The 27,743-nt window shown below is 41.6% G+C and overlaps 1 protein-coding gene across 2 annotated transcripts in view; it reads left to right on the top strand.

Annotated features, from left to right (window-relative positions):
• The window catches only part of mnat1 (MNAT1 component of CDK activating kinase), a 140,644-nt gene that overhangs the window by 64,646 nt on the left and 48,255 nt on the right, over nt 1-27,743 (top strand). For both annotated transcript variants that reach the window (XM_062042161.1, XM_062042160.1), the window contains exon 6: nt 2,336-2,467. In XM_062042161.1, the coding sequence (XP_061898145.1) occupies nt 2,336-2,467 (132 nt within the window). The remainder of the gene's footprint in view (nt 1-2,335; nt 2,468-27,743) is intronic.

The raw sequence follows: 27,743 nt of genomic DNA, 5'->3' as shown, positions 1-27,743 counted from the left end.
CCCGCGACCCCGAAGGGAATAAGCGGTAGAAAATGGATGGATGGATGGATGGATTCCAAAGGTTAGAATTCTGCACTTTTGAGTGCAGATAATACAGTTAAACTGACTATGTTACACAATGTGACCTGCAAATGGTGCTGGCTAAAGATGTTCAGGTAAACGTGACAAAAAAGACAGTGTATTTATAGATGTTTGGATGCATTCATGGAGGGAGGAATATATGTTTGAGCGTAACCTTGTTATTCACAAGACAAAGTTTGGTCATTAAGAGATTAACCAAACACTACGGTAACCATAGAAAGTGCTGCTTCATGCAGACAAGGGACAGGGCCGAGTGGGCGGGGCAGCGACATGCCTGAGACCTCGCAAACGCAAGTGTCAGACGGAGACAGATTTCTACAACAAAGGTCTGCAGAACAGTGAGAAATCAATTAAGTGGATGTTTTTATCCTTTTGCCTTTATTTTTCGCAGTGTTTGTTGCATCTTTGTTGCTCTTTCTCGATTATAAAATATATTGATCAAGGAGGTGGTCTGGGAAGTAGAGGAGCAAAGTTCATATATTTTAAATTTTCAGTGTTTTATTGTTCATAGTTATTATTGTAAGTCCCACATTCTGAGTGTCTTTTTCAGTAAAAAAACTAAAACTAAACAGACCATCTCAAAAACGGAATAAACTTTAGTTTTTTTTACTGAATTATATGAGTCAGAATGTACATACAAATATAGAATGCGGGATTTACAATATTAACTATGAACAATACAGAAAGTGTAAATTACTGAGGTATAAGAATATATGAACGTTGTTCCTCTACTGCAGACCACCTCCTCGATTGACATGTTTTATAATCAAGCAAGAACAAAGATGTAAAAAACACGGCGAAACATAAACGCAAATTGTAAAAAACCTCTACAAATTCCATATGTTACTGTTTTGCAGAACTTTGCTGTAGAAATCTGCCTCTGTCTGACAATCACTGCGCCGTATACAAGCCACGCCCACTCTGTGCCACTCTGTTTATGCCCGGTCTGCATGAAGGAGACTTTCTTAGGTCACTCAAAAATGCATATTGTAACCACTGGAATCATTTCTATAGTTTGAAAATATACAGCAGGCTGCATTTAAATGTTTATTATATTGTATTATGCCAAGGTAGCCTAGTTAACTGCTTTTTTATGCTGTTTAGCAAGACCCATGTCTAATGACTGCAAACTTGACACCTCATTGGCTGGTTCTGAGAAAGGTTGATTGCTTCAGTCTTAACTTACCGGAAGTGACTCTTGCTTTTTGAAGAAGCACATTTTTCGACTCTGAACTTTAATACACTGACTCTTTTTAAACAGAATTTTTTTACACTGAATTTTTTTTATACTGAATTTTTATACACTGAATTCTTTTTTACACTGAGTTTTTATGCACAGAATTTTAAAACACTGAATTTTATTTCAATGAAATTGTCAGCATAATTTGATGTAAAAAAAGTCAGGTCACAAAATTCAAACACACAGTCACATAAATACAGTGTTCTTGAAAATGTATTCTGTGGGTGGGCACGCGCCGTGGGCATGCGTGTGTGTATCAGACAGCCGTGACTGACAACCATAAAAACCAATCAAAGACAACTTTTTATTTTGGGCTGTGTGGAAGGGTTTTACAAAGATTAACTTCTAACTGTGACAAACATAGACATTTATTTGTTAAGTCTGTTCTCTTAAATCACAATTGGTAACATATGCGAGCTGTTAGTGCTTGAAACAGTGACATACAGCATCTTTTAATAAGAACATCTTAAAAAAAATACCCATCAATTATGTCCAACCCAGTTCCATCTGACCACATCATTGAGAACAGAACCTCCTTGATGGAAGCTAATAAACAATTCAGACCGAAACATGTCACTACTAAAAGCCAATAAATCAGATTTTAATTTGCAGTAAACGTAAAAAATACTTGATCTACTGTTGGTGCCCAAGCCGTCATAAATGTTCTGCATCATCAGTGAACAACATGTCCCAAGTTTGTGTCCTTAGAAATCTGTACTTGGCAGCACCCCACTGGACAGACTAAAACATGGGTCAGCGACTGGTAGTCGGCGGGCCACATCCGTAAATTTCGTGGCCCTAGGACAAACGTAGTTGATGACCCAGCACTGAAGTGTTCTCCTTGCATTGAATGGAGTAAAAGGCGGTGCATTGACCTTGATGTGTCCCCAGCATCATCAAAATTGTGTTTATTTGACTTTAAAAAAGTTACAACAAGCTGGCAAACTAATGGCTTCTCGGCACGTCACCCTAAATAGCTGCATTGATACAACACCTTTCTTTTTGTTTCCTCAGGAGCAGTCTCAGGTCCCTGCCTCCATCTTGCTTGCTAAACACAAGGCCCGTGTTTCCCAGTTGGAGACAGAGATAGAGCAGCAGAAACATGCGGTCAAACCCACCAATCTCTTTTCAACGGGAATTCAGATGGTGAGCACAACACACAATTATTATTATTTAGTTACAAATGCCACAAACAACAGCTTCAATAAACCTACTGTATGTCAGAGAGTGTCACTCATAATTGAGCATTGTTATCTTTGTAAATGGGATAATTGGGACCTATTCATATATTGGATTTCATAAAATAGGTATGTTGTACATAATAAAGTGGCTGATTCATCCACTATTTGCAACTTTGTTGGACTTTCTCTCCCAATTCACTATTTGTAATACTTATTCAGTTCTATAAATGGATGGATTCAGTCAACACTGTTGCGTTGGATTTAGAGGAGCCAGGTAAAGGTTGTTTCACTGTGTCTGGTTCTCCTTGACTGTTGAGCAAAACCCTTACCCCTTCAGTCATTACATTCTTCTGAGTCAAAACTTGGGCTCAGGGAGAGAAAGGCTGCGTCACTCTGGCTTTCCAGGCCTGTAGAGACTTTCCCTTGTGCTGCTGTTCTAGTTTTTGGTCATTTGTTTTCATTTTCCTGTGATGAGACTGGCTGTGTCATCACCTAAAGCCCTCCCCACCAACCCCCTTGAGGCACGCTTGTCTTCCCACAGTTAAGTGGTGCGTGGTAGAGGTATTTGCAAGGTTATCACCTATAAACTCATGCTGGATGCTCAATGTGTTTTATGGAATTTCTTGTTCAAGTGGGATCATCAGGTGATTTTCTACCATGATTGCTTTTACATGTGGCACTCTAGTTGTCTCCGTCTCGTTCTATGGTGCAAAGTTAAACTTGCTGATGGCTAAAAAAAACGATGTGATTATGCCGATTTTGGTTTCTTCTGCGGCTTCAACCCCCTTCTTCTTGTTTATTTTTACTCTACCATCCCAAGCTCTGCCTGTACATATGCTCCACTCAACTGAGAGTTGGGGGAACATGTGGGTTTAAATTTTCCTTCACCTCAGAGTCCAAAAGCATGACTTGTGTTTGACTTGGTAAAGTTTCAGCACAGAGCGGCAAATTCCTGCCGATTGCTGGAATTCATTTATCTGCTAGGTTTCGGTCCCGCGTTCCAAGAAGAATAGGAGAAAACACATCAGCAAAAATGTCTTTCCTAAAGCTGATCAGTGACAGTGATGTCAATTAGTGCTTGTGGTTAGCCATTGATGCAAGCTCTCTGTCAAGGAAACGCTCTTTGTGGAAGTATTGGGACACCTGGTAGTTACATCCCTATAAATTAAATATGGACTAAATCATGGATGGTTTCTGTCTTATGTCCATGTAATGTATATAAAGATTGGATCACATTAAAACTACTTAGCCAACTTCTAATATGTATAAGGTTGTGGAACAGGCCAAAGAAAATATTATTAAATTGTGGTATTGATTGTTGTTATCCAAGATTTTTCCACTAATATTAATATTTCAAGATTGTTTTTCTTTCTGTTTTTTTTTTTCTTTGTGAATACATTTTCAAATTTGATGTCAAAATACAGGAAAATGTATAGGGGTGGGTGTTTTTGAAGGTGCCCATCCTAATAAGGATGTTGGTACTTTTACTAAGTGACATAGTTGCACCTTGATTAATATTTTTTAATTTGACTGCTTAATCAAGAATAACCTCCAAGATTTCGCTATGTTGCAAAATTCAAAGTAAATTCAATCAATTTCCTGAAAATTATGTGCGGTCTTGCAGCGTTGTCCATTCCCCGCAATTTGATTTTAGGTTGTCCTGAAGAATTTGGAGGTAATCCTCCTTTTGCATTGTCCCATTTACTCTCTGTAAAGCACCAGTTCCATTGGCAGCAAAACAGGCTCAGAGCATAATACTACCACAACCATGCTTGATGGTAGGCATGGTGTTTCTGGGATTAAAGGCCTCACCTTTTCTCCTCCAAACATATTGCTGGGTATTGTGGCCAAACAGCTCAATTTTTGTTTCATCTGACCACAGAAATTTCCCCCAGAAGGTCTTATCTTTGTCCATGTGATCAGCAGCAAACTTTAGACGAGCCTTAAGGTGTCGCATCTGGAGCAAGGGCTTCCTTCTTGCATGGTAGCCTCTCAGTCCATGGCGATGCAAAACACGCTTGACTGTGTGGACACTGACAACTGTGTTCCAGCAGCTTCCAATTAATTGCAGACCTGCTTTTTGGTGGTTCTCGGTTGACTCGTGATCATCCTGACCAATTTTCTCTCATCAGCAGCAGCATGCGTTTTCTTCCTGATCGTGGCAGTGACAAAACTGTGCCATGCACTTTATACTTACGAAAAATTGTCTGCACAGTTGCTCTTGGGACCTGAAGTTGCTTTGAAATGGCTCCAAGTGACTTTCCTGACTTGTTCAAGTCAATGATTAGTTTTTTCCGGTCTGTGCTGAGTTCCTTTGACTTTCCCGTTGTCGCGTTTGTAACCGAGTCTAATGACTGCATCACATGAGCCCTATTTAAATGGGCTCAGAGAAGTCAACAATGTCGTCAATCATAATCACTCACATGAAGTTAAGAGGCCATGCCATAAAGCTAATTTGATTTGATTGTAACTTTTCTACATCGCCAAAATTGATAATGTATGTTGCTGTATGTATACTTTTGACGCAGCAGATTTTGTCACATTTTCAGTAGACCCATAATAAATTCATAAAAGAACCAAACCTCATGAATTTTTTTTGCGACAAACAAGTATGTGCTCCAATCACTCTATCCCAAAAAAATTATCAGAAATCAGAAATACTTTATTAATCCCCGAGGGGAAATTAAACATTTTTTTTATTTTTTTTTATTTTTCAGATTTTAAGAGTTGTAGAAATGATTGGAAAGTCAAGACAGCTATGAGATTATGTCCTTCACAAGTGTATGTAAACTTTTGAACACGACTGTATATGAGCATGTCCAATGGACAAGAGATATGGGTAAGTTGTAAATTGTCAAAGCCAAACTTGTATGTATCTCGTCAACGGAGTAAGTTTTTATACCGGCGAAGAATTTCAGATTGCAAAATCTGTTAAGGGACATTCAATTTGCGCTTAACCAACAGCTTTCATCTCCTCTGTGTTCAAGATGGAGTGATGGTGTCCAGCATCATTTCATAAGCAGGATTCCCTAAAAAAATAAGCCCATTATTACTTGTAAGTACTTTGATCACTGCGCTCCTTCTCCGGGAACAATATTCATATTTGTGCTTACCCAAGACTAAAAGTAAACAGACATGTTTTTTTCCAAAATACAGTATGTTGTTTATAGCCCGCAGCATCTTAGCTTAGTTAACGCTAAATCTAACAGCCACTGAATGCTAGGTGTGAAACTGAATAAAATATGCTTGGATTCAAACATACAAGTCTAAAAAAGCCATGAACACACCAACATGTATCAAGTAATGACATTGAAAGGCATGTTTTATAGTCTCACGGCTGCTTTCCAGTCTCTGGCCCCTTTATTAGCTTATAACACGACTTTCTTGGGCTTCACTTTTACGCTGGAAATGAGAAAAATCTCACCAAATCCTTTCTTTTTCCTGAAGTGATCATGATCAGGAATGAAGCAGTTAATGATGCTGCACATTCGCGCAATGTTTTGAACTTGTTAAAGAAAAAAAACCAAAACTTAAGCACAGCATCTTGTATTCAGCCATGTAAATAAGCTATTCAAAGTCCAGCAAGACCCACAATGCAATGCATTTCCACATCACACGTTCAGGCCCTATTTGTCCCATCAGCACTCAAATGCAAATCAAATCAAATCAAATCAACTTTATTTATAAAGCACATTTAAAATTTACCACAGGGGTAGCCAAAGTGCTGTACAATGGGCAGGTTAAAAGATAATACGAGAACCGAGCAAACACAACACAACACAAACAGAACACGATAAAAAATAAATAAATAAAACATAAAGACATAAAAACAGGTTCACAGCAGGTGTATTATGGGGCGCCATTGCAGGATGGATATCACTCAGTGTTAAAAGGGAGGAGTTTGTCGAAGCCATGGAAAACGACCTCCGGACGGGTTCAAAGCGATTCTGGACCACCATCCGCCGACTCAGGAGGGGGAATCAGTGTACTGTCAAGACCGTGTATGGCAGGGGTGGGCAATTAATTTTTACCGGGTGCCGCATGAGCAACCCGAGCACTGCTGGAGGGCCACACCGACAATATTTCAATTAAATTTTGCTTAAATTATTTTTGATGTACCGTAAGATAAAAAATAATAATATTTTCATTTAACCTAACTTATCTTTATACAAAAGCAGATGGCTTTTGATGGTTTTATTTTTAACACTTTCTTACACAACACTTCCTGATGTATAATACCATGCAAAAATTCAATTTCTGTCACTTTATCCTGCATCCTCTTTGTTGTGAACGTAGCGCGCCTGTAAGGTGATTGGCGAAGAAGGAGGAAGCGTTGCTGTTGCGGAAATGAGGAGTGAGGATAGTTGTGCGTGTGGAAAGAACGAGAAGTTGAGCTGTGTTAGTATAGCTTGCTCAATAAAAGTTTAAAAAGAGCGTCAGACTTGGTGTGCACTTCTTCTGGACTCTACAATTGATGTCAGAAGTGGGATGAAATGCCTCCCAGTTCCCCTTGCCATCAAACCTGGGAGTCTTCATTGAGGGCGGAATTCCCCCATGCCGAGCAGCGTGCGCTGCACCTGTAGACACTGCCTCTCTCCTTCCTTTCTCTCTCTCTCTCTCTCTCTCTCTCTCTCTCTCTCTCTCTCTCTCTCTCTCTCTCTCTCTCTCTCTCTCTCTCTGTAGACACTGCCTCTCTCCTTCCTTTCTCTCTCTCTCTCTCTCTCTCTCTCTCTCTCTCTCTGTAGACACTGCCTCTCTCCTTCCTTTCTCTCTCTCTCTCTCTGTCTCTCTCTCTCTCTCTCTCTCTGCGGCGAGCTCCTCACGTGGCACGTACCTCTCGATGACGTAGCAGGCTGCGCACACAATTAAGCAGTGCAGTATGCGCAAAGTTTTACTTCTGCCACCAATTGTAGCATCCAGAAGAAGTGCACACCAAGTCTGACGCTCTTTTTAAACTTTTATTGAGCAACCTATAGTAACACAGCTCAACTTATCTCGTTCCTTCCACACGCACATATCCTCACTCCTCATTTACGCAACTCAAGAAGACAACAACTTCAGCAGGTCGTTACACTATATTCTTTAAACACAGCAACATCCATCCATCCACACGGCTTTACCTTTACTTGGCAGTCCATGTCTTGATGAAAACACGCCATTCGTCATCACCTTTTCTTTTTTTAGCGTCTCGGGGATAACCGGGCGGACCGCCCATAAATAACACTTTTCAAAATAAAAGCAGCACAGTTGTATTGCACGCACGACATAGATGTTTTTTTAAATGTATTTTGTAACTTGTGATTGCAGCTGCGCGCACGAGCATACGTCCACACGGAAGTCATACAAATAACGCTTTTCAAAACAAAAGCAGCACCGTTGTATTGCACACTCGAGATAGATACTTTTTTAAATGTATTTTGTAATTTATGATTGGCCTCACGCGGGCCGGACAGGGACGTACAAAGGGCCGGATGCGGCCCGCGGGCCGCAGAATGCCCAGGTCTGGTGTATGGTGAGGATAGTGTGCTGCTGACCTCGACTCAGGACGTTGCTGATCGGTGGAGGGAATACTTCAAAGACCTCCTCAATCCCACCTATAAATCTTCCTATGAAGAAACAGTGCCTGGGGGGGTCTGTGGTGGGCTCTCCTATTTCTGGGGCTGAGGTTGCCGAGGTAGTTAAAATGCTCCTCGGTGGCAAGGCCCCAGGGGTGGATGAGTTTCGCCTGGAGTTCCTTTAGGCTATGGATGCTGTGGGGCTGTCTTGGTTGACAAGATTCTGCAGCATTGCATGGACATCAGAGGCAGTACCTCCGGAATGGCAGACCGGGGTGGCGGTTCCTCTCTTTAAGAAGGGAAACGGAGGGTGTGTTCCAACTATCGTAGGATCAATTTCCTCAGCCTTCCCGGTGAGGTCTATTGAGATGTACTGGAGAGGAGGCTACGCCGGATAGTCGATACCTCGGATTCAGGAGGAGACGTGTGTTTTTGTCCTGCTCGTGGAACTGCGGACCAGCTCTTTACTCTCGGCAGGGTTCTCGAGGGTGCATTGTAGTTTGCCCAACCAGTCTACATGTGCTTTGTGGACTTGAAGAAGGCCTTTGACCGTGTCCCTCAGTAAGTCTTGTGGGGAGTGCTCAGAGAGTATGGGCTATTGGATCATCTGATTGTGGCGGTCCACTCCCTGTATAATCGGTATCAGCGCTTGGTCCGCATTACCGGCAGTAAGTCGGATCCATTTCCAGTGAGGGTTGGACTTCGCCAGGGCTGCCTTTTGTCACCCATTTTGTTCATAACTTTTATGGACAGAATTTCTAGGCACAGTCAGGGCATTGAGGGGATCCGGTTTGGTGGCTATAGTATTAGGTATCTGCTTTTTGCAGAGGATGTGGTCCTGATGGGTTCATCCGGCCAGGATCTTTAGCTATCTGGTTCGCAGCCGAGTGTGAAGCGACTGGGATGAGAATCAGCACCTCCAAGTCAGAGTCCATGGTTCTTGCTCGGAAAAGGGTAGAGTGCCATCTCTGGTTTGGGAAAGAGATCCTGCCCGAAGTGGAGGAGTTCACGTACCTCTGAGTCTTGTTCACGAGTGAGGAAAGAGTGGATCGTGAGATCGACAGGCGGATCGGTGTGGCGTCTGCAGTGATGCGGACCCTGCATTGATCCGTAGTTGTGAAGAAGGAGCTGAGCCGGAAGGCAAATCTCTCAGTTTACTGGCCGATCTATGTCCCTATCCTTAGCTTTGGTCATGAGCTTTGGGTTGTGACCGAAAAGACAAGATCACGGGTACAAGCGGCCGGAATTAGTCTTCTCCGTCGGGTGGCGAGGCTCTCCCTTAGAGATAGGGTGAGAAGCTTTGAATTCGGGAGGAGCTCAAAGTAAAGCCGCTGCTTCTCCACATCGAGAGGAGCTAGATGAGGTGGATGGGCATCTAGTCAGGAAGCCCCGGACGCCTCCCTGGGGAGGTGTTTAGGATACAGGCTGGCCTGAGAGCGCCTCGGGATACCCAGTGAGGAGCTGGACAAAGTAGCTGGGGAGAGAGAAGTCCGGGCTTCCATACTTAGGCTGCTGCGCCCGCGACCTGGCCTCAGATAAGCGGAAGAATATGGATAGAACAGCATCTTTTCCCTGCCATCGTTGTTGTAGATTTTAGCACTTCCATAGTGAGTCTACTGACCTATTAAGTTAGAACGATACGCTATGTGCATGCATGAGCCAATAGGATAGAGAAAAAGAAGGAGCTTGTCAAGGTTTGGTGAGTGTTGCTTTGCAACTTGACCCCAAGGATGCAGAGACAGCAGATGGTGTGCACAGGAAGCAGACTAACAAGTACAATGATCCAGCATCAAGAGGCAGCTGACACTGGACTATAAACCCTCTTGATTAGCAATCAGGGACAGGTGTGTCCACTGATCGCTAATTAAGAGCAGGGAAGGCAAACCACGCTCAGAGGCAGGAATAAAGTCACTGCATGACAACAGACAAAACAAAAAGTAGAAACTAGAAATAAAAGTGCTGGACAGGAACTAAAACACCAAACACAGGAAAACACAAACATGACCGAACTGTCAGTAGCAAGCCTGACAGAGCTTATTGACTACAGTGCTGGACTACAGTGCTGGACTACAATGCTGGACTACAATGGGGCGGTGGTGTGTTTGTACGGGTTTGGGTTGGGGGGGCGGAGTCTTTTGGTGGGGGAGGTGTTAATGTCTCTCTGGTTTACATGTTGGCGTTTGGGCTGACTGGCGGGCTGGCGCTGGCTGGTCTCCATGATCCTGTTGGCGTGTGGTTGCCGGTCGCGGTTTTTTCGATCGCTTTGATTTGATCAAGGGGTGCTGGCTGTCTGGGGGTATTGCAGCTGCTGTTTCTGCTGCCGTTTGTTTGTGGTGTGGGCGCCCGTGGCTGCTGGGTCCGGTGGGGGGGTGGCGCGATGTTGTGACTAGTGGCAGCTCGTGCATGTGGTGGTTGTCGGAGCTGGCAAACTTGCCGGCTTCATATTCGTTTATTGTCGTGTTGGTTGGCTTGTCGGGTGTAGGCCTGGGATGCCCCTGCGCCCTGCCGCGCTGCCCTTCACGCCCGGTGTTGTGCCGTCGTCTGGGGCGGGCTTGTCGGGGGTTGTCCCTGGGTTGCAGGGGTGCGCAGCCGGACCTGTGGGGCTTGGGGGAGGTGATCGGCTGGTTCTCAGTGGGCTGTGGGTGCCGGGGCTTGATCGCTGTCCCGCCGGCCTGTGTATGGATTTGTTAGTGTATATACGTGTGTGTGTGTGTGTGTGTGTGTGTGTGTGTATATGGATGGATGGATGGATGTAGGTATGTAAATGTGTGTATGAAGGTGTATGTATGTACAAACCCCGTTTCCATATGAGTTGGGAAATTGTGTTAGATGTAAATATAGACGGAATACAATGATTTGCAAATCCTTTTCAACCCAAATTCAATTGAATGCACTACAAAGACAAGATATTTGATGTTCAAACTCATAAACTTTATTAATTTTTTGCAAATAATAATTAACTTAGAATTTCATGGCTGCAACACATGCCAAAGTAGTTGGGAAAGGGCATGTTCACCACTGTGTTACATGGCCTTTCCTTTTAACAACACTCCGTAAACGTTTGGGAACTGAGGAGACACATTTTTTAAGCTTCTCAGGTGGAATTCTTTCCCATTCTTGCTTGATGTACAGCTTAAGTTGTTCAACAGTCCGGGGGTCTCCGTTGTGGTATTTTAGGCTTCATAATGCGCCACACATTTTCAATGGGAGACAGGTCTGGACTACAGGCAGGCCAGTCTAGTACCCGCACTCTTTTACTATGAAGCCACGTCGATGTAACACGTGGCTTGGCATTGTCTTGCTGAAATAAGCAGGGGCGTCCATGGTAACGTTGCTTTGATGGCAACATATGTTGCTCCAAAACCTGTATGTACCTTTCAGCATTAATGGCGCCTTCACAGATGTAGATGAATTAGCGCCCATGTCTTGGGCACTAATACACCCCCATACCATCACAGATGCTGGCTTTTCAACTTTGAGCCTATAACAATCCGGATGCTTCTTTTGCTCTTTGGTCCGGAGGACACGACGTCCACAGTTTCCAAAAACAATTTCAAATGTGGACTCGTCAGACCACAGAACACTTTTCCACTTTGTATCAGTCCATCTTAGATGAGCTCAGGCCCAGCAAAGTCAACAGCGTTTCTGGGTGTTGTTGATAAACAGTTTTCGCCTTGCATAGGAGAGTTTTAACTTGCACTTACAGATGTAGCGACCAACTGTAGTTACTGACAGTGGGTTTCTGAAATGTTCCTGAGCCCATGTGGTGATATCCTTTACACACTGATGTCGCTTGTTTTGCAGTACAGCCTGAGCGATCGAAGGTCACGGGCTTAGCTGCTTAGGTGCAGTGATTTCTCCAGATTCTCTGAACCCTTTGATGATATTACGGACCGTAGATGGGGAAATCCCTAAATTCCTTGCAATAGCTGGTTGAGAAAGGTTTTTCTTAAACTGTTCAACAATCTGCTCAAGCATTTGTTGACAAAGTGGTGACCCTCGCCCCATCCTTGTTTGTGAATGACTGAGCATTTCATGGAATCTACTTTTATACCCAATCATGGCACCCACCTGTTCCCAATTTGCCTGTTCACCTGTGGGATGTTCCAAATAAGTGTTTGATGAGCATTCTTCAACTTTATCAGTATGTATTGCCACGTTTCCCAACTTCTTTGTCACATGTTGCTGGCATCAAATTCTAAAGTTAATGATTATTTGCAAAAAAAAAATGTTTATCAGTTTGAACATCAAATATGTTGTCTTTGTAGCATATTCAACTGAATATGGGTTGAAAATGATTTGCAAATCATTGTATTCCGTTTATATTTACATCTAACACAATTTCACAACTCATATGGAAACAGGGTTTGTATATGTGTCCGCATGTATGGGTATATGTATGTGCGTGCTTATATATATGTATATATACTGTATGTGTGTATGTATATATATATGTGTGTGTGTGTGTATATATATACGTACCGTTCAAAAGTTTGGGGTCACATTGAAATGTCCTTATTTTTGTAGGAAAAGCAATGTACTTTTAAATGAAGATAACTTTAAACTAGTCTTAACTTTAAAGAAATACACTCTATACATTGCTAATGTGGTAAATGACTATTCTAGCTGCAAATGTCTGGTTGTTGGTGCAATATCTACATAGGTGTATAGAGGCCCATTTCCAGCAACTATCACTCCAGTGTTCTAATGGTACAATGTGTTTGCTCATTGGCTCAGAAGGCTAATTGATGATTAGAAAACCCTTGTGCAATCATGTTCACACATCTGAAAACAGTTTAGCTCGTTACAGAAGCTACAAAATTGACCTTCCTTTGAGCAGATTGAGTTTCTGAAGCATCACCTTTGTGGGGTCAATTAAACGCTCAAAATGGCCAGAAAAAGAGAACTTTCATCTGAAACTCGACAGTCTATTCTTGTTCTTAGAAATGAAGGCTATTCCACAAAATTGTTTGGGTGACCCCAAACTTTTGAATGGTAGTATATATATATATACACACACATATATATATATTTCTGGGGGTACGCTCTGGGCCTGCTTGTCAGGTGGGGGTCGGCGCCTCAGGCTACTGCATCCGAGCTGGGCGTCTGGTGTCTGGAGCTCCTGGGTCCCACCGTCCATCCCTTCCGTGTGCCTGTCTTGGTTGGGGCCTGCTGGGTCTATTCCCCGCGTCTACCTTTTCTGCTCTACCCCCCTCTCCCTTGTGGAAGGGGGGGGGGGCACAGGTCCAGTGGCCATGGATGAAGTGCTGGCTGTCCAGAATCGGGACCCGGGGTGGACCGCTCGCCTGTGCATCAGTTGGGGACATCTCTGCGCTGCTGACCCGTCTCCGCTCGGGATGGTTTCCTGCTGGCCCCACTATGGACTGGACTCTCACTATTATGTTAGATCCACTATGGACTGGACTTTCACAATATTATGCTAGACCCACTCAACATCCATTGCATTCGGTCTCCCCTAGAAGGGCGTGGGGTCACCCACATTTGCGGTCCTCTCCAAGGTTTCTCATAGTCATTCTCATTGACATCCCACTGGGTTGTGAGTTTTTTCTTGCCCTTGTGTGGGATCTGAACCGAGGATGTCGTTGTGGCTTGTGCAGCCCTTTGAGACACTTGTGATTTAGGGCTATATAAATAAACATTGATTGATTGATTGATTGATAATTCAGACATATTGGAAACTAGCTTCAATATAGAGGCAACTTGCTTTTCAACTCAATTGGTACTTTAACATTTTTGTGACTTATGCAGATCCTAAATACACAACAGCAGGTACCAATAGGTAAGAAACGTTGGTTTTGCATAATAGGTCCCCCTTGAAACACTGCATCTTTTGCAGAAACCTTTTAAAAATACTGCAAAATCAGGCATTTTAGGGTGCGAAAATCATTTAAAACAAACCTGTGAAATCCTGGCGGGACTGAATAATGTTTCAGTATAAGGAAAAGCGGACAGTGATCGAGATGAATCAACAGTTGGCCTCCAAGTTTATACCAACTGTGTTGATGTGCAAGTTCATCTGTCACATAAGTAGAAAGTAGAAATTCATGGCATCACTATCCCAGCCACATGCATCACTTTAGCATGCCACTTCTCCCAAGCCAAGGTTAGCTATCATTAGTGGAATGACATATCTGCTTGTGTTTGAGCCTGCCAATCCGTTAGGATGTGGATGCACCAGTCTTTATTTAAAGAGTGCTCTAATGTTGCATGTAATGCAGCTGCTGTGTCATGTTGACTGGGAACATACAAGCAAACATCTAAGCCTATTGCTTTGGGAACTTGTGCATAACAACTATTCTATTTGAATGCTGTTAAATGGATGCTTGATGAAGTTAGACCAATCCAAATAAAAAGTTGTCTGGGCCCAGATGCAACGTCAGGCTTGGGAGGTGCTTGGTCTTGCCTCAGGAATGGCTTGGAAATCACGTGCTAATCCGTCACTTTGTACTGGCACTTTTGAAGACACACATAGAATGGTGTGCAACTGAATGCACAAGAGCATACAAACTGCCTAGTCTGAGTAAACATCCTTTTAAGAATCATTTGTCAACCGATATCAAAAAATATCTGCATGGAAGCGAGCCAGGTTGTCCCATGTTTAAACAGGTTGCTTGTTTTTGTCTGACACATAAGACCAGTCACTATCCTCACTCTTGGCACCTGTTCGTAGACCTTAATTTATGATCATTAACATATAAATTACATGTTTGTGCAATGCTTTATTTATGGCATCTAGCTTCAGATTATATTTATGGTGACTTTGTTTGTGCCAAGAAAATGGTTTATTTGGGGTTAGGGAGTTGTCCTCGGCTGCTTTGTCCCATTCCTCAAAGAGTTTGACCGATGGGGAATCTCTTTGCTCTAGAGCAGCTTTCAGCAGCATCTTAAATGAAAGGTTCCCGCACCAGTATGGCTTGATCCACTTGTCACAGGTGGCAGAGCAGCTGACATATTTGACGTGGCCACCATGAGCATCCGATGGAAGCAGTAGGCAACACACGCAATGCACATATGCAGACAGACGAATGTGGGTGACAAGTTTATCCCCAAACATAGATGTGTAGCTGATTTAAATATCCTCGGGCCCTGTCTGGCATTGTTCTACTGACATGATGGGACTTGACTTTATTAGAAAAACAAACAATCACTCTCTGTTCGCTCAGGTTTGTTTTTCTTTGTTAAATTGTCCTCTACTGTGACCTCTGATTGGGAGACACACTTGTAAGAGTAGGGCTGAGCTGAGCTTTCTCTGGCAGACTGGCCCAACCTGTTCTGCCTGAGAACTTGTCATTATATACCCCTCCCCCTTAAAACTGCCAGTCGGTATCTCTACTCATTCAATATGAGTTGTACATAGTTTTCCTAATATTTTAGATTAATTTAGGTACATACTTTATTGTTTTTTTGCAGAATTCTTGGAACATAGGTTGATCAGTGCAGGCGTTTTAGGAGCGGGGGTCAGTTCTGGGGGCAAAGAGTACCGTCAGCTGTGATTGGCACGAGCGCATGTGGGCATTCACACCTCTGCCCCTGCCCCTGGTGTGGCCCTGTTTAGGATGGCCTCGACAACCCAGGCAAGCCCAGCCCGGCAGAAAAAGGACTTGTCAGCTTTAGGAGCTTTGCACTGATGCAGCTGCCACTGGTTATATAGGAGGTTATATTTAAACCTGTAAGGCGAGGGGCAACCAGATTTTACACTTGCTACCTGCTGCTCGAATGTCAGTTTTGCATGAATGATGAGGCTTTGTGTGTATACTTTGTGGACCAAAGTCTAAAGCACACCTGACATTTACACGTACAAAACAAAATACCCAGCTTCCACTCTATTGACAATTTGTCTGTGGGAATTCAGAAAATAATTTTTTTACATCAGAAATCCCTGATGTTGGACCTTAGAGAAGTCCGAGGTCATCTTGTATTCTAGTTCAACCCAAAGGTGTTTGATGGGTTTGAGGTACGAGCTCTCGTCTCTTTCCAAACCAAACCATATCTTTTTATGGACTTTGTCTTGTGCACTGTGGCACAGTCATGCTGAAACAAAATAGGGCTTCCCCCAAAACTAGAAACATAGAATTGACCAAACATGAGTTCCGATTCAAACACCAAAGAGCTCTGGAACATAAACATGGCCACACACAACACGGTTGGTAGAGCAGCCATGCCAGCAACCTGAGGGATCCTGGTTTGATCCCCGGCTTCCGTTATCCTAGTCACGTCTGTTGTGTCCTTGGGCAAGACACTTCTCCCTTGCTCCTAATGGGTTGTGGTTAGGGCCTTGCATGGCTGCTCCCTCCATCAGTATGTGAATGTGTGTGTGAATGGGTGAATGTGGAAATAGTGTCAAAGCGCTTTGAGTATCTTGAAGGTAGAAAAGCACTATACAAGTATAACCCATTTACCATTTACTTGGGAGAGAAAAAAAATGTCACTCATCCAGTAAGACAATCTGAAAAAAAAACAAAGACCTAGCATGCGGAGGCCATCTGCCTCGACCATTGTGGCTGTGAGTGTGTGTGAAATAGCTGTGACGAGAAAGGGTGTTCTTAAAATAACTAAGACATGTCAAGCTAAGCTACAAAAGCGTGAGTGTGTAATGGGGGGGTCTCAACCTGTTTTTTTATTTATTTATTTCTGCTCAAAGGGGGGCTGCACTTTTTTTGAAATTTTGCCTATCGTTGACAATCATTATGAAAGACATGACGACAGATGGATTTTTTTTCTTATGCATTCTAACTTGTAAAAAAAGTCTGCATACAGTGGAGCCAATGGGAAGTCCTCTATCGCGCCCATAAAAATCCAATAAATAACCATTCAAAACCGCCAACACTACTCCATTTACATTTCATGATTTGAACGTTAACGAAGTATTAGTGATATTGTTATTATAAGTGCTAACGTAGATAAACGATTTATAGCGGTGCTATGATCACAAACCTGTGTGCAATTTTGACATGATCGACTGGCAAGGTGTTTCCTCACTTCCTTTCTCCCTGGAAGTTTGTTGTAGATAATAAATTATGCATGTCACCTGGACAGAAGTTGTCTGAGGACGTATTCCGACAAGTTGGTACACATTGACAGCCATTTAAGACCTGGAAATGGCAAGAATGACACAAAAAAATGCTTGGTCTCACCCCAATTCCAGCGCCCTCCACCCTGTTTCCATGTGAGGATTATGGTAATTCTTCACCTAAATGGTACTATATGAACGTCCTAGCAGTCGGCATCCTAATGACAGCAGACTTTGTACAGAAAGTGATGTTTTATTAAGTTTGTTAGCTCTCATAAAGTCTGCAATGAGCTGAAATCAGTAATAAAGACAAATAAAGCAAACATTGTGATAAGTTTTAGAAATTAATACGCTACGTATGCTTAAAATTATCAAAATGATCAAATTTAAATATGTCCGTTACTACATTTCATACAGTATACACTTACATCATGTATATAAGACCCTAATGGAGGTATTTGGATGTTTTTTTAAGGGCTTTCTAGGCGGAATTGCACGGCTCCCATAGGCCATTTCAAGATGACTTTTGATCGCATTTATTTTATATTTAGAATGCAAAAAATTATAAAAAAATAACATCCATCGTCATGTCTCTTATAATATTTGTGAACGATAGGCAAAATTTTAAAAAAAAATGCAGTTCCCCTTTAAGGTGGACTTCTGATGGTTTGCTTCTTTTTTTACTTATAAATATTCGTACATACTCGTGTTAAACAATGCCAAAGCGGTAAATCATAAGGTTCATGAGTAGGACAGCAGCCTGTGGCGCAGTATGTTGGAGGGCGGCAAATTGCAGGATCTAAAAATAAAATTAAGAAAATTAAAAATATAATGATAAATGGGTTATACTTGTATAGCGCTTTTCTACCTTCAAGGTACTCAAAGCGCTTTGACAGTATTTCCACATTCACCCATTCACACACACATTCACACACTGATGGCGCGAGCAGCCATGCAAGGCGCTAACCAGCACCCATCAGGAGCAAGGGTGAAGTGTCTTGCCCAAGGACACAACGGACGTGACTAGGATGGTAGACGGTGGGGATTGAACCCCAGTAACCAGCAACTCTCCGATTGCTGGCACGGCCACTCTATCAACTTCGCCACGCCGTCCCTTTAAATTAATTTAAAAAATATGTAAATAAAAATGTATTTATATTGAAACAAACTCTGTACACTTATTAAGGAAGTTTACTTTTAAATGAATACCAATAATGCCTAAATACTGTATTTAAAATCTTTAGATCAGGTGAGTAGTTATTTGTGAAAGACTGTAGTCAGGGGCAAATTTACCATTAGGCAAACCCAGGCAATCACACGGGGCCCCCAAACATCTCATAAAAACTATTAATAAAGATACATTATATTCAAAAAACTTATTTATTTATTTATTTTGGTCTTAATTTGTGAGCTTAAAAATACACCAAAATGCTCAATCAATCATGATTGTTCAACAGCTCCCCCACCCTATTCAGGCTATGGACTATTCCATGTTACTGCGCAAGTACAGACTAGATGGCAGAAGATGTTCCGAAACACTTTTTGCGGATGTTTATAAAGTTTCATATAAAAATAAAACACATAAGAGAAGATGGCTAGAAAAAACAAGGTTTTTACTCAAGGTTTTTTTGCCTAAGTTTCAATTTATGACGCCAAATTAGCTGTTCTACAACAGGACCAATCAGGAGCAGCATTGTTACCTGTAGGATGCAGAGCTGTTGAAGAGAACAATGCTTTTTGTCACAAATAAGTGAGTAATAAAGCTCTCCAAGTTATAAACTATTGTAACCGAATGCCTGGTAAGATGTACAGTGTATCCAGAAAGTATTCACAGCGCTTCACTTTTTCTACATTTTGTTATGTTATTACAGACTTAAACCAAAAAGGACTAAATTCTATCAACTTCGCCACGCCGTCCCTTTAAATTAATTTAAAAAATATGTAAATTAAAAATGTATTTATATTGAAACAAACTCTGTACACTTATTAAGGAAATTTATTTTTAAATGAATACCAATAATGCCTAAATACTGTATTTAAAATCTTTAGATCAGGTGAGTAGTTATTTGTGAAAGACTGTAGTCAGGGGCAAATTTACCATTAGGCAAACCCAGGCAATCACACGGGGCCCCCAAACATCTCATAAAAACTATTAATAAAGATACATTATATTCAAAAAACGTATTTATTTATTTATTTTGGTCTTAATTTGTGAGCTTAAAAATACACCAAAATGCTCAATCAATCATGATTGTTCAACAGCTCCCCCACCCTATTCAGGCTATGGACTATTCCATGTTACTGCGCAAGTACAGACTAGATGGCAGAAGATGTTCCGAAACACTTTTTGCGGATGTTTATAAAGTTTCATATAAAAATAAAACACATAAGAGAAGATGGCTAGAAAAAACAAGGTTTTTACTCAAGGTTTTTTTGCCTAAGTTTCAATTCATGACGCCAAATTAGCTGTTCTACAACAGGACCAATCAGGAGCAGCATTGCTACCTGTAGGATGCAGAGCTGTTGAAGAGAACAATGCTTTTTGTCACAAATAAGTGAGTAATAAAGCTCTCCAAGTTGTAAACTATTGTAACCGAGTGCCTGGTAAGATGTACAGTGTATCCAGAAAGTATTCACAGCGCTTCACTTTTTCTACATTTTGTTATGTTATTACAGACTTAAACCAAAAAGGACTAAATTCATTTTGGTCCACACAATACCACATAATGACAATGTGAAAACATTTTATAAAGATTTTTTGCAAATGTATTAAAAATAAAAATAAACTAAGGAATCACATCTACAAAAGTATTCACAGCCTTTTCCATGGTGCTCAAAAGTGAGCTCAGGGGCGTCCTGTTTGAACTGCTCATTCCTGAGGTGTTCCTTCTGCTTAAAGGCCGTCTGAAATGCGATTTTCTTATTTAAACGGGGATAGCAGGTCCATTCTATGTGTCATACTTTATAATTTTGCGATATTGCCATATTTTTGCTGAAAGGATTTGGTAGAGAACATTGACGATAAAGTTTGCAACTTTTGGTCGCTGATAAAAAAGCCTTGCCTGTACTGGAAGTAGCAGACGATATGCGCGTGATGTCACAGGTTGTGGAGCTCCTCACATCCGCACATTGTTTACAATCATGGCCACCAGCAGCGAGAGCAATTCGGACCGAGAAAGCGACAATTTCCCCATTAATTTGAGCGAGGATGAAAGATTCGTGGATGAGGAAAGTGAGAGTGAAGGACTAGAGGGCAGCGATTCAGATAGGGAAGATGCTGTGAGAGGCGGGTGGGACCTTATATTCAGCTGGGAATGACTAAAACAGTAAATAAACACAAGACATATATATACTCTATTAGCCACAACACAACCAGGCTTATATTTAATATGCCACAAATGAATCCCGCATAACAAACACCTCCCCCCTCCCGTCCATATAACCCGCCAATACAAATCAAACACTCGCACAACACACTCAATCCCACAGCCCAAAGTACCGTTCACCTCCCCAAAGTTCATACAGCACATATATTTCCCCAAAGTCCCCAAAGTTACGTACGTGACATGCACATAGCAGCACGCACGTACGGGCAAGCGATCATATGTTTGGAAGCCGCAGCTCATGCGTATTCACGGTACCGCGTCTGCATATCCAACTCAAAGTCCTCCTGGTAAGAGTCTCTGTTGTCCCAGTTCTCCACAGGCCAATGGTAAAGCTTGACTGTCATCTTTCGGGAATGTAAACAATGAATCATCGGCTACGTGTTTGTGTTGCTGCAGCCGGCCGAAATATACCTACTTCCCACCTACAGCTTTCTTTTTTGCTGTCTCCATTGTTCATTGAACAAATTGCAAAATATTCACCAACACAGATGTCCAGAATACTGTGGAATTTTGTGATGAAAACAGACGACTTAATAGCTGGCCACAATGCTGTCCCAAAATGTCCTCTACAATCCGTGACGTCACGCGCAGGCGTCATCATACAGAGACGTTTTCAGCAGGATATTTCGCGGGAATTTTAAAATTGCACTTTAGTAATCTAACCCGGCCGTATTGGCATATGTTGCAATGTTAAGATTTCATTATTGATATATAAACTATCAGACTGTGTGGTCGGTAGTAGTGGATTTCAGTAGGCCTTTAATTGTACTCCACATGTGGTAAATTCAGTTGATTAGACGTGATTTGGAAAGGCACACACTTGTCCTTATATACATGGCCCCACACTTGACAGTGCATGGCAGAGCACAAACCAAGAATTAAATCAAAGGAATTCTGTAAACTTCCGAGACAGGTGCGCCGCTTTGTGGGTAGTCTTATTTACGTGCCTCCACTATAATAATAATGTTAATAATGCATTTTACTTATAAGGTGCCTTTATAGGCACTCAAGGACACTGTACAAAAACAAAACAATAAAATGAATCGGATAAAAACAACAACAACAAAGATAGAAAACCTTTACAGTAAATAAGCAGTTTTGAGTGTTGAATTGAAGAGGGAAATTGAGTCCATATTGCAAAGGTCTAGTGGTAGTGATGAGGGGCTGAGCGGCTGAAGGCTCGGGCCCCCATGGTGGAGATTTTATATAAAGGTGACGGTGAGATGGACGGATGACAAGGATCTTAGGGAACGTTCTGGAGAAGCTGAAGTTTATAAAGTGACTTGTGAGGGAGACCAAACAGGAGAGAGTTGCAGTAGTCCAGGGGAGAGGTGACAAAGCCATGAACCAGTATGGCAGCAGTATGTGGTGTAATGGATGAACAAAGGCGATTACTTGGACTGCGTCTTCTCCCTGTCATCTTTGTTGTAGTTTTTAGCGCTTCCATACAGAGTCGACTGACAGAAATAAGTTAGAACTATACGCTACATTTTATTAAAAATGGCAACAACGGAGGTTGCATGTTCATGTACAAGCCAGTTTGCCCCAAACAAGAGGATAGAAAAAAGAAGGACCTTGGTGACTACTACTTTGGACTACATTGACGGACTCGCGTAAAGCACTTCGGGTAAACGTCTACTATGTATGAAGATATCTGCTGACATCACATTTTGGTAATCATTACAAGTTGTGACAAATCTAAAACAGCTTGGTTGAAGCAAGACAATATTGTTTGAAAAAATTCTCCTCAACACCTCCATTGTTTGAATTCACATTTGTGGCTCTTATGGGGATCACAAATACACAAAAACAGGTGCCAACAGGCAAGAAAAGTGGGTTTTGCAGAATATAATTCACTTCTCATTTCAAAGGCCATGTCCACAATACGAATACTTAAAAAAACTAATACTTACTTATACGTTTTGGTCTGTTGTCCACATGTAAACACATACTTCTGTCCCTAAAAACACACATTTTTGATGTCGCGGGCCAGGGTGAAGATTGTGTCTGGACGGCTAGAACACAGAGGTACAGCCTGTCCTCCGCCTGATGACGTCACAGTTGGCACCATCATTTCCACTGTCAAAAAGTACAATGGCAAACAATGCTGGCCTGCTGGCTTTAAACCTATTTAAAGGAGCTATTGTATTTTTAAGCATAACTAATTTTACAATACTGACAAAAAAGCGCCAATATCCCTTTTTTTTTCCATGACCGGCCATGTTCACTACAGTACCGCCTCTGGAAAATATGTCATGGATGCTTCTGATTGGCTAAAATTATATGGGGACAAAAATCGTATTTGATAATGCACACGTGTGGATGGAGATGTTTTAACACATTATAAAAGTATCCTGTGGACGTGGCCTAACTGACGTGACTTTTACGAGAGCCCTGCCTCATAAACGTACCATCAACTTTGGTCTTACCTTCCGTGTCTGACCAATTGAGCCAGATGTCTTAGGCCCTGTTTACACTGAACACCAAATCAGATTTTTTTGCCCACAAGTGACAGAGCGGATATTTTTTGCCAGTCTAAACGCTCCAAAGTGCTTTTCGCACTAGATTTTGGCGACATCAAGAGGTAGTTTGATCGTTTCACATGTGACTGCAGTCTAAACGAACATGCGAACTGAATGCGACCTATATGCAAGTTTTACGTTATCATTTGTGTGCGCAGCAAGATCACTTTCTTTTTTGTAATTCTTTTTTTCCTCCTATTGCAGTTGTTTTCCATCATCTGCCTACTTCTTCGACACAACAGCCCCACTAACACGCTGATCTGTTGTGTCCACGTTTTCTTGTGTAGTAGCAACTTCCTTGTTCATTTACAGGATTCGGTTTTCTGTCGAATAGCGGTGTCTATTGATTTACGCTGCTGCCGCCTCAAAAGGTTGTTACTTAAGTTATGAAACATCGATTTAGATATCAAATAAAATATATAATAAAATAATCACTTTCTTGTAGCGCCAGTGATAAGTCAACTCTTCATCTACAAGAGGTAGTTTATTTTGACAACTTCCGGTCAACTTCTTTTTTTTAGAATTTATCGAACTGCGCATGCAAGTGACATTGGGCCTGTGTGCGTTTAGACTGAAGTCTGATAAAGATCACATTTTACTTTACATACAAATGGAAAAAATCTGATTTTGAAAAAATCAGATTTGGGCCACTGTGGCCTGCAGTGTTAATAGTCTTTATTGGGCAGTACAGGTAAACTGGACAGCACAGTTCAGAGACATTGAGCTGCAGGCTTCTTGATTTGTACTACATTTAGAAAACTACTATGGCATTTTTTGCATGCAATGTTAGGGGGTGGATTCATTTGTGGCAATGAAATACTTTACTTGAAGCACTACGGGCTATCTATAATGAAGTCCAAACAGGTACAGTGAGTTACAAGCATGCAATATATGCTAGGAAAAGCACTTATTTTCCCTCTATATTGAGCAAGAAATATGTGCCTGTTTGTTATGCTGCATTTGTTAGTGTGGATGTTTAGAGGTGACTCCGCAGAGGAATGCAAAATAAAGGTCTCGAGAGGTGGAGGCTTGCTATTCTGTGTGTCACATATGAATCTGCTTTACGGCTCTGTAGGCATCTGTAGCTTTTTTCTTCACCACACAGACACTTTTCCTGTTGCTCTCCCAATTTCACCTCCCTGCTGTTTAATCCCATCGCGTCAATTGGTGCATGGGAGTTAGGTAGTGCTGAAAGTTTGATGGAGGGTGGATGGAGAGAATGAAACAGTGTGAAATTGAAGGAAAGTTTCTCAGCCTTTTGGTTGGCAGGCCTGTGTTTCATTAGTCTGTGGCGGGGTGTCACAGTTGTTGGATGAATGATGGGACAGGATTGGCCATCATTAGCACCTTGAGGTTGAAGACTGAGGGAAGACTGTTTGAATGTGATTATGATGGTTCTTTTAAGGATAACACAATTAAAATGATTAAAATAATATCCAGAAAATGGCATTGGTTAATTTGATGTAACATCATGTAAGTGTTGTTTTTGTGTTCTGTATCAGAGAGGACTGTACCTTTTGACTTGGTTGTTATTGTTAGTTATTTTTAAACCTGTTTTATAATGAGGATATGAAAATCTCTTTTCCCTGATGATCGATCTGAACTCCTGTTTCTATGCCAGCTTTTATTGTCATTGTACAAGAAAAACAAAACACGCTGAAAAGCACAGCAAAATTGCAAAGGGTGTGTCAGTGTGCTTTTCTAATAACATAGATACCAAACAAGACAAACAAAGGTATTGCAAACACTATTGCTGTCATAGCTGTGTGGCGGTCCGCTTCAGCTACATCGAACACCCCATAGCTGACATGTTCTTACTCAGGCTGGAGTCTAGTTGAGACTGTCATAAACAGGTTCAAACAGAATGGTGCACTCAATTTTGCCTCTGTTGCTTTCTTTAAGACATGTTTGATCACTCAATCAATTACACATAAACAACTAAATTCATAACGATCAGTCAAATAAGGTGTTTTAAAATGTGGGTTACTTTGGAGGAGCTAACAAATAGTTTATATTGAAAGCATTTTAAACCGACTGTGCTTTGCTTAATGCTGTCTTGTCATCAATTTTGACTTAGTTTAAATTAGGGCTTTCAAACGATTAAAATAATAATCGTGTTTAAGCGCAGTTTGTTCATAGTTCACTCAAAATGAATAGCGATTAATCGCAGATAAACATAATTTTTTATTAAAGTGTATCCGAGACAGATAATTTTCAAGTTTTTATTACTATGACTGGACAATAAGTAATTAAATAATAACAATAAATAATTAAAAAGCTCAACACAAAAAGGACATAAGCACACTTTTAATGAGAGTAGAACATTACCTGCAGTGCATTGGTGTCTTGCCAGATTTTGTATTTTGTAGGAATACAGAATTTGTATTCCTGCTGTTGGAGCACTTGCAATCAGAGTAGGAGTTACACTTCTATATTTAGATACCAGTTCCATGCATTAATACCACTGAATGTGGATTATGATCATGGTTTGATTTTCAAAGATGTTTGGTTATGTAAAATGTGATATTTATACCTGAATACTGTATAATAAATGCTTCTGATATTCTGTACATTACATGTTGTACAAGTTATTCATGATTGTTTTGTTGCATGACAATGTCCTAACCTAACCGAAAGGAAGCTTCTCTCTGCAAGCGGCAAATCACACCAACCCCGCATTTGCTCCAGTGACGTCGTCTCACGGTGATTGAAGATTAAATAGTCTTGTCTTGTCAGCAAAACAACTTGTCGTAGCATTGGACATCGAATTTTCATATTGTACCCTTTTCTTTGTGCATTTCTGCTCGCTATTTTCCTGCTTGTGGCTCAACAGTAACTAGACGCCATTACGTTTCCCCGTGTTACGGAAATAAAAGAGTCAGGAGTCATGCGCGTCAATCGCACGTTAAGAAAATTAATGCTGTTAAAGGAATTCATAGTTAACACGCTATCGTGTTAATTTTGACAGCCCTAGTTTTAATGAATTTACTCAACCAGAGACATGAAAGAGCAGCAAACTATTAGGAATAGTTTGTGTAACAGAGTGTGTGCACACATGTGTTTGTTTAGGATAATCTTGTTGTGTTTGGTTGAGTTACTCTGCATTCACGCTGTCTCAGTGTGCATCCTCAGTGCTTTAGTAACTTCCAGTGGAGCTTAGGCGGCTTTACTTGTGTATAGGCTGAAGCGTGTGTGCGCGTGTGTGTGGTTGAGTGCCTGTGTGTGTGAGTGTGAGGGAGTGGGGGCACATGTTACTCATTTAGTTTGGTTTTCATTAACTCCCCTCTGAGCAGTCTTGTTTATACTGCTCACGCTGAACTTCCTTTTTCTCTCATCTTTTTGTCTTCCTTTTGTCTTTTCAGTTCCTCTGCCACTACCTATAATCTTGTTTTAGGCATCGTCTTTATAATTTGTCTTCTAAGTCTGATTACTTTCATGTTGAGACAAAGTGGGTGTCACTTGTTGTGGAAATTCCCCTTTTGATGGAAGAACTCTTACAATTTGAACAACTGTGCAATGGCCTTGAGTAGTATCATATTTCTCATGTAATGTTCAGGAAACTGTGAAACCTCAACTTTTTTAGAAATTTGTATCAAAACGGCTTAAATAAAGTTGACAATAAAGGTCTTACGCCTTGGAGAGTCAGTGGATGAATATTTGCCACACTTGAGTGCCACACTCTTTCTGGCTGTGATTTTTTTCTCCATCCTTTGCCATTACCTCACATTTACTGACTGCTGGTTTGTTCCCCTTCACTACCGTATTTTGGGGAGTAGGCATTTTATTTCCAATGTACAGTAAAGTAGTGTACAATGTAAAGTCTGTTCTTCAGGTTTTATTCATTGAACAGTATATCTACTCACTATTTAGGTACTATATCTACAGCCATCTATCGATCCATCCATCCATCTTTTTCTGCTTATCTGAAGTCGGGTCATGGGGGCAGCAGCCTAAGCAAATAAGCCCAGACTTCCCTCTCCCCAGCTACTTAGTCCAGCTCTTCCCGGGGGATCCAGAGGCGTTCCCAGGTCAGCTAGGAGACATAGTCTCTCCACCGTGTTCTGGGTCTACCCTATGGTCTCCTACCGGTCGGATGCGCCTTAAACACCTCCCCAGCAGCGGCTTTACTCTGAGCTCCTTACGAATGACAGAGGTTCTCACCCTATCTCTAAGAGAGAGCCCCGCCACCCAACGGAGGAAACTAATTTCATCCGCTTGTACCCGTGATCTTTCGGTCATAACCCAAAGCTCATGACCATTGGTGAGGATAGGGACGTAGGTCGACCGCTAAATTGATAGCTTTGCCTTCCGGCTCAGCTCCTTTTTCACCACGACGGACTGATGCCGCGTCTGCAGTGATGCAGACTCTGCATCACTTTTTTGGATGTCCACATTGGAGAAAACATGGGGCTCCATGTCAGGGTTTACCGAAAACCCACACGTACTGATCAATACCTAGTTTTTGACTCACACCACCCACTGGAACACAAACTGGGCGTTATCAAAACCCTACAACAAAGAGCTGATAATATTCCTACCAGTCCACAGGCCAAAGAGAAATAGCATATCCATTTGAGGGAAGCTCTCAAAACCTGTGGTTACCCCAGCTGGTCGTTTTGTAAAAAGTGCATCCACTTCCAGATACAACAAAACATACAGTATTGTCATCCCATATGTATCAGGTCTGTCTGAGAAACTCAGAAGAATTTTTATCCAACACAACATCCCAGTACACTTCAAACCAGGC

This window comes from Entelurus aequoreus, linkage group LG03 (assembly GCF_033978785.1).
Source record: "Entelurus aequoreus isolate RoL-2023_Sb linkage group LG03, RoL_Eaeq_v1.1, whole genome shotgun sequence".
Taxonomy (NCBI): Eukaryota; Metazoa; Chordata; class Actinopteri; order Syngnathiformes; family Syngnathidae; genus Entelurus; species Entelurus aequoreus.
Note: the sequence above shows the minus strand (reverse complement) of the source record. Positions and strands in the feature narration are given on the sequence as shown.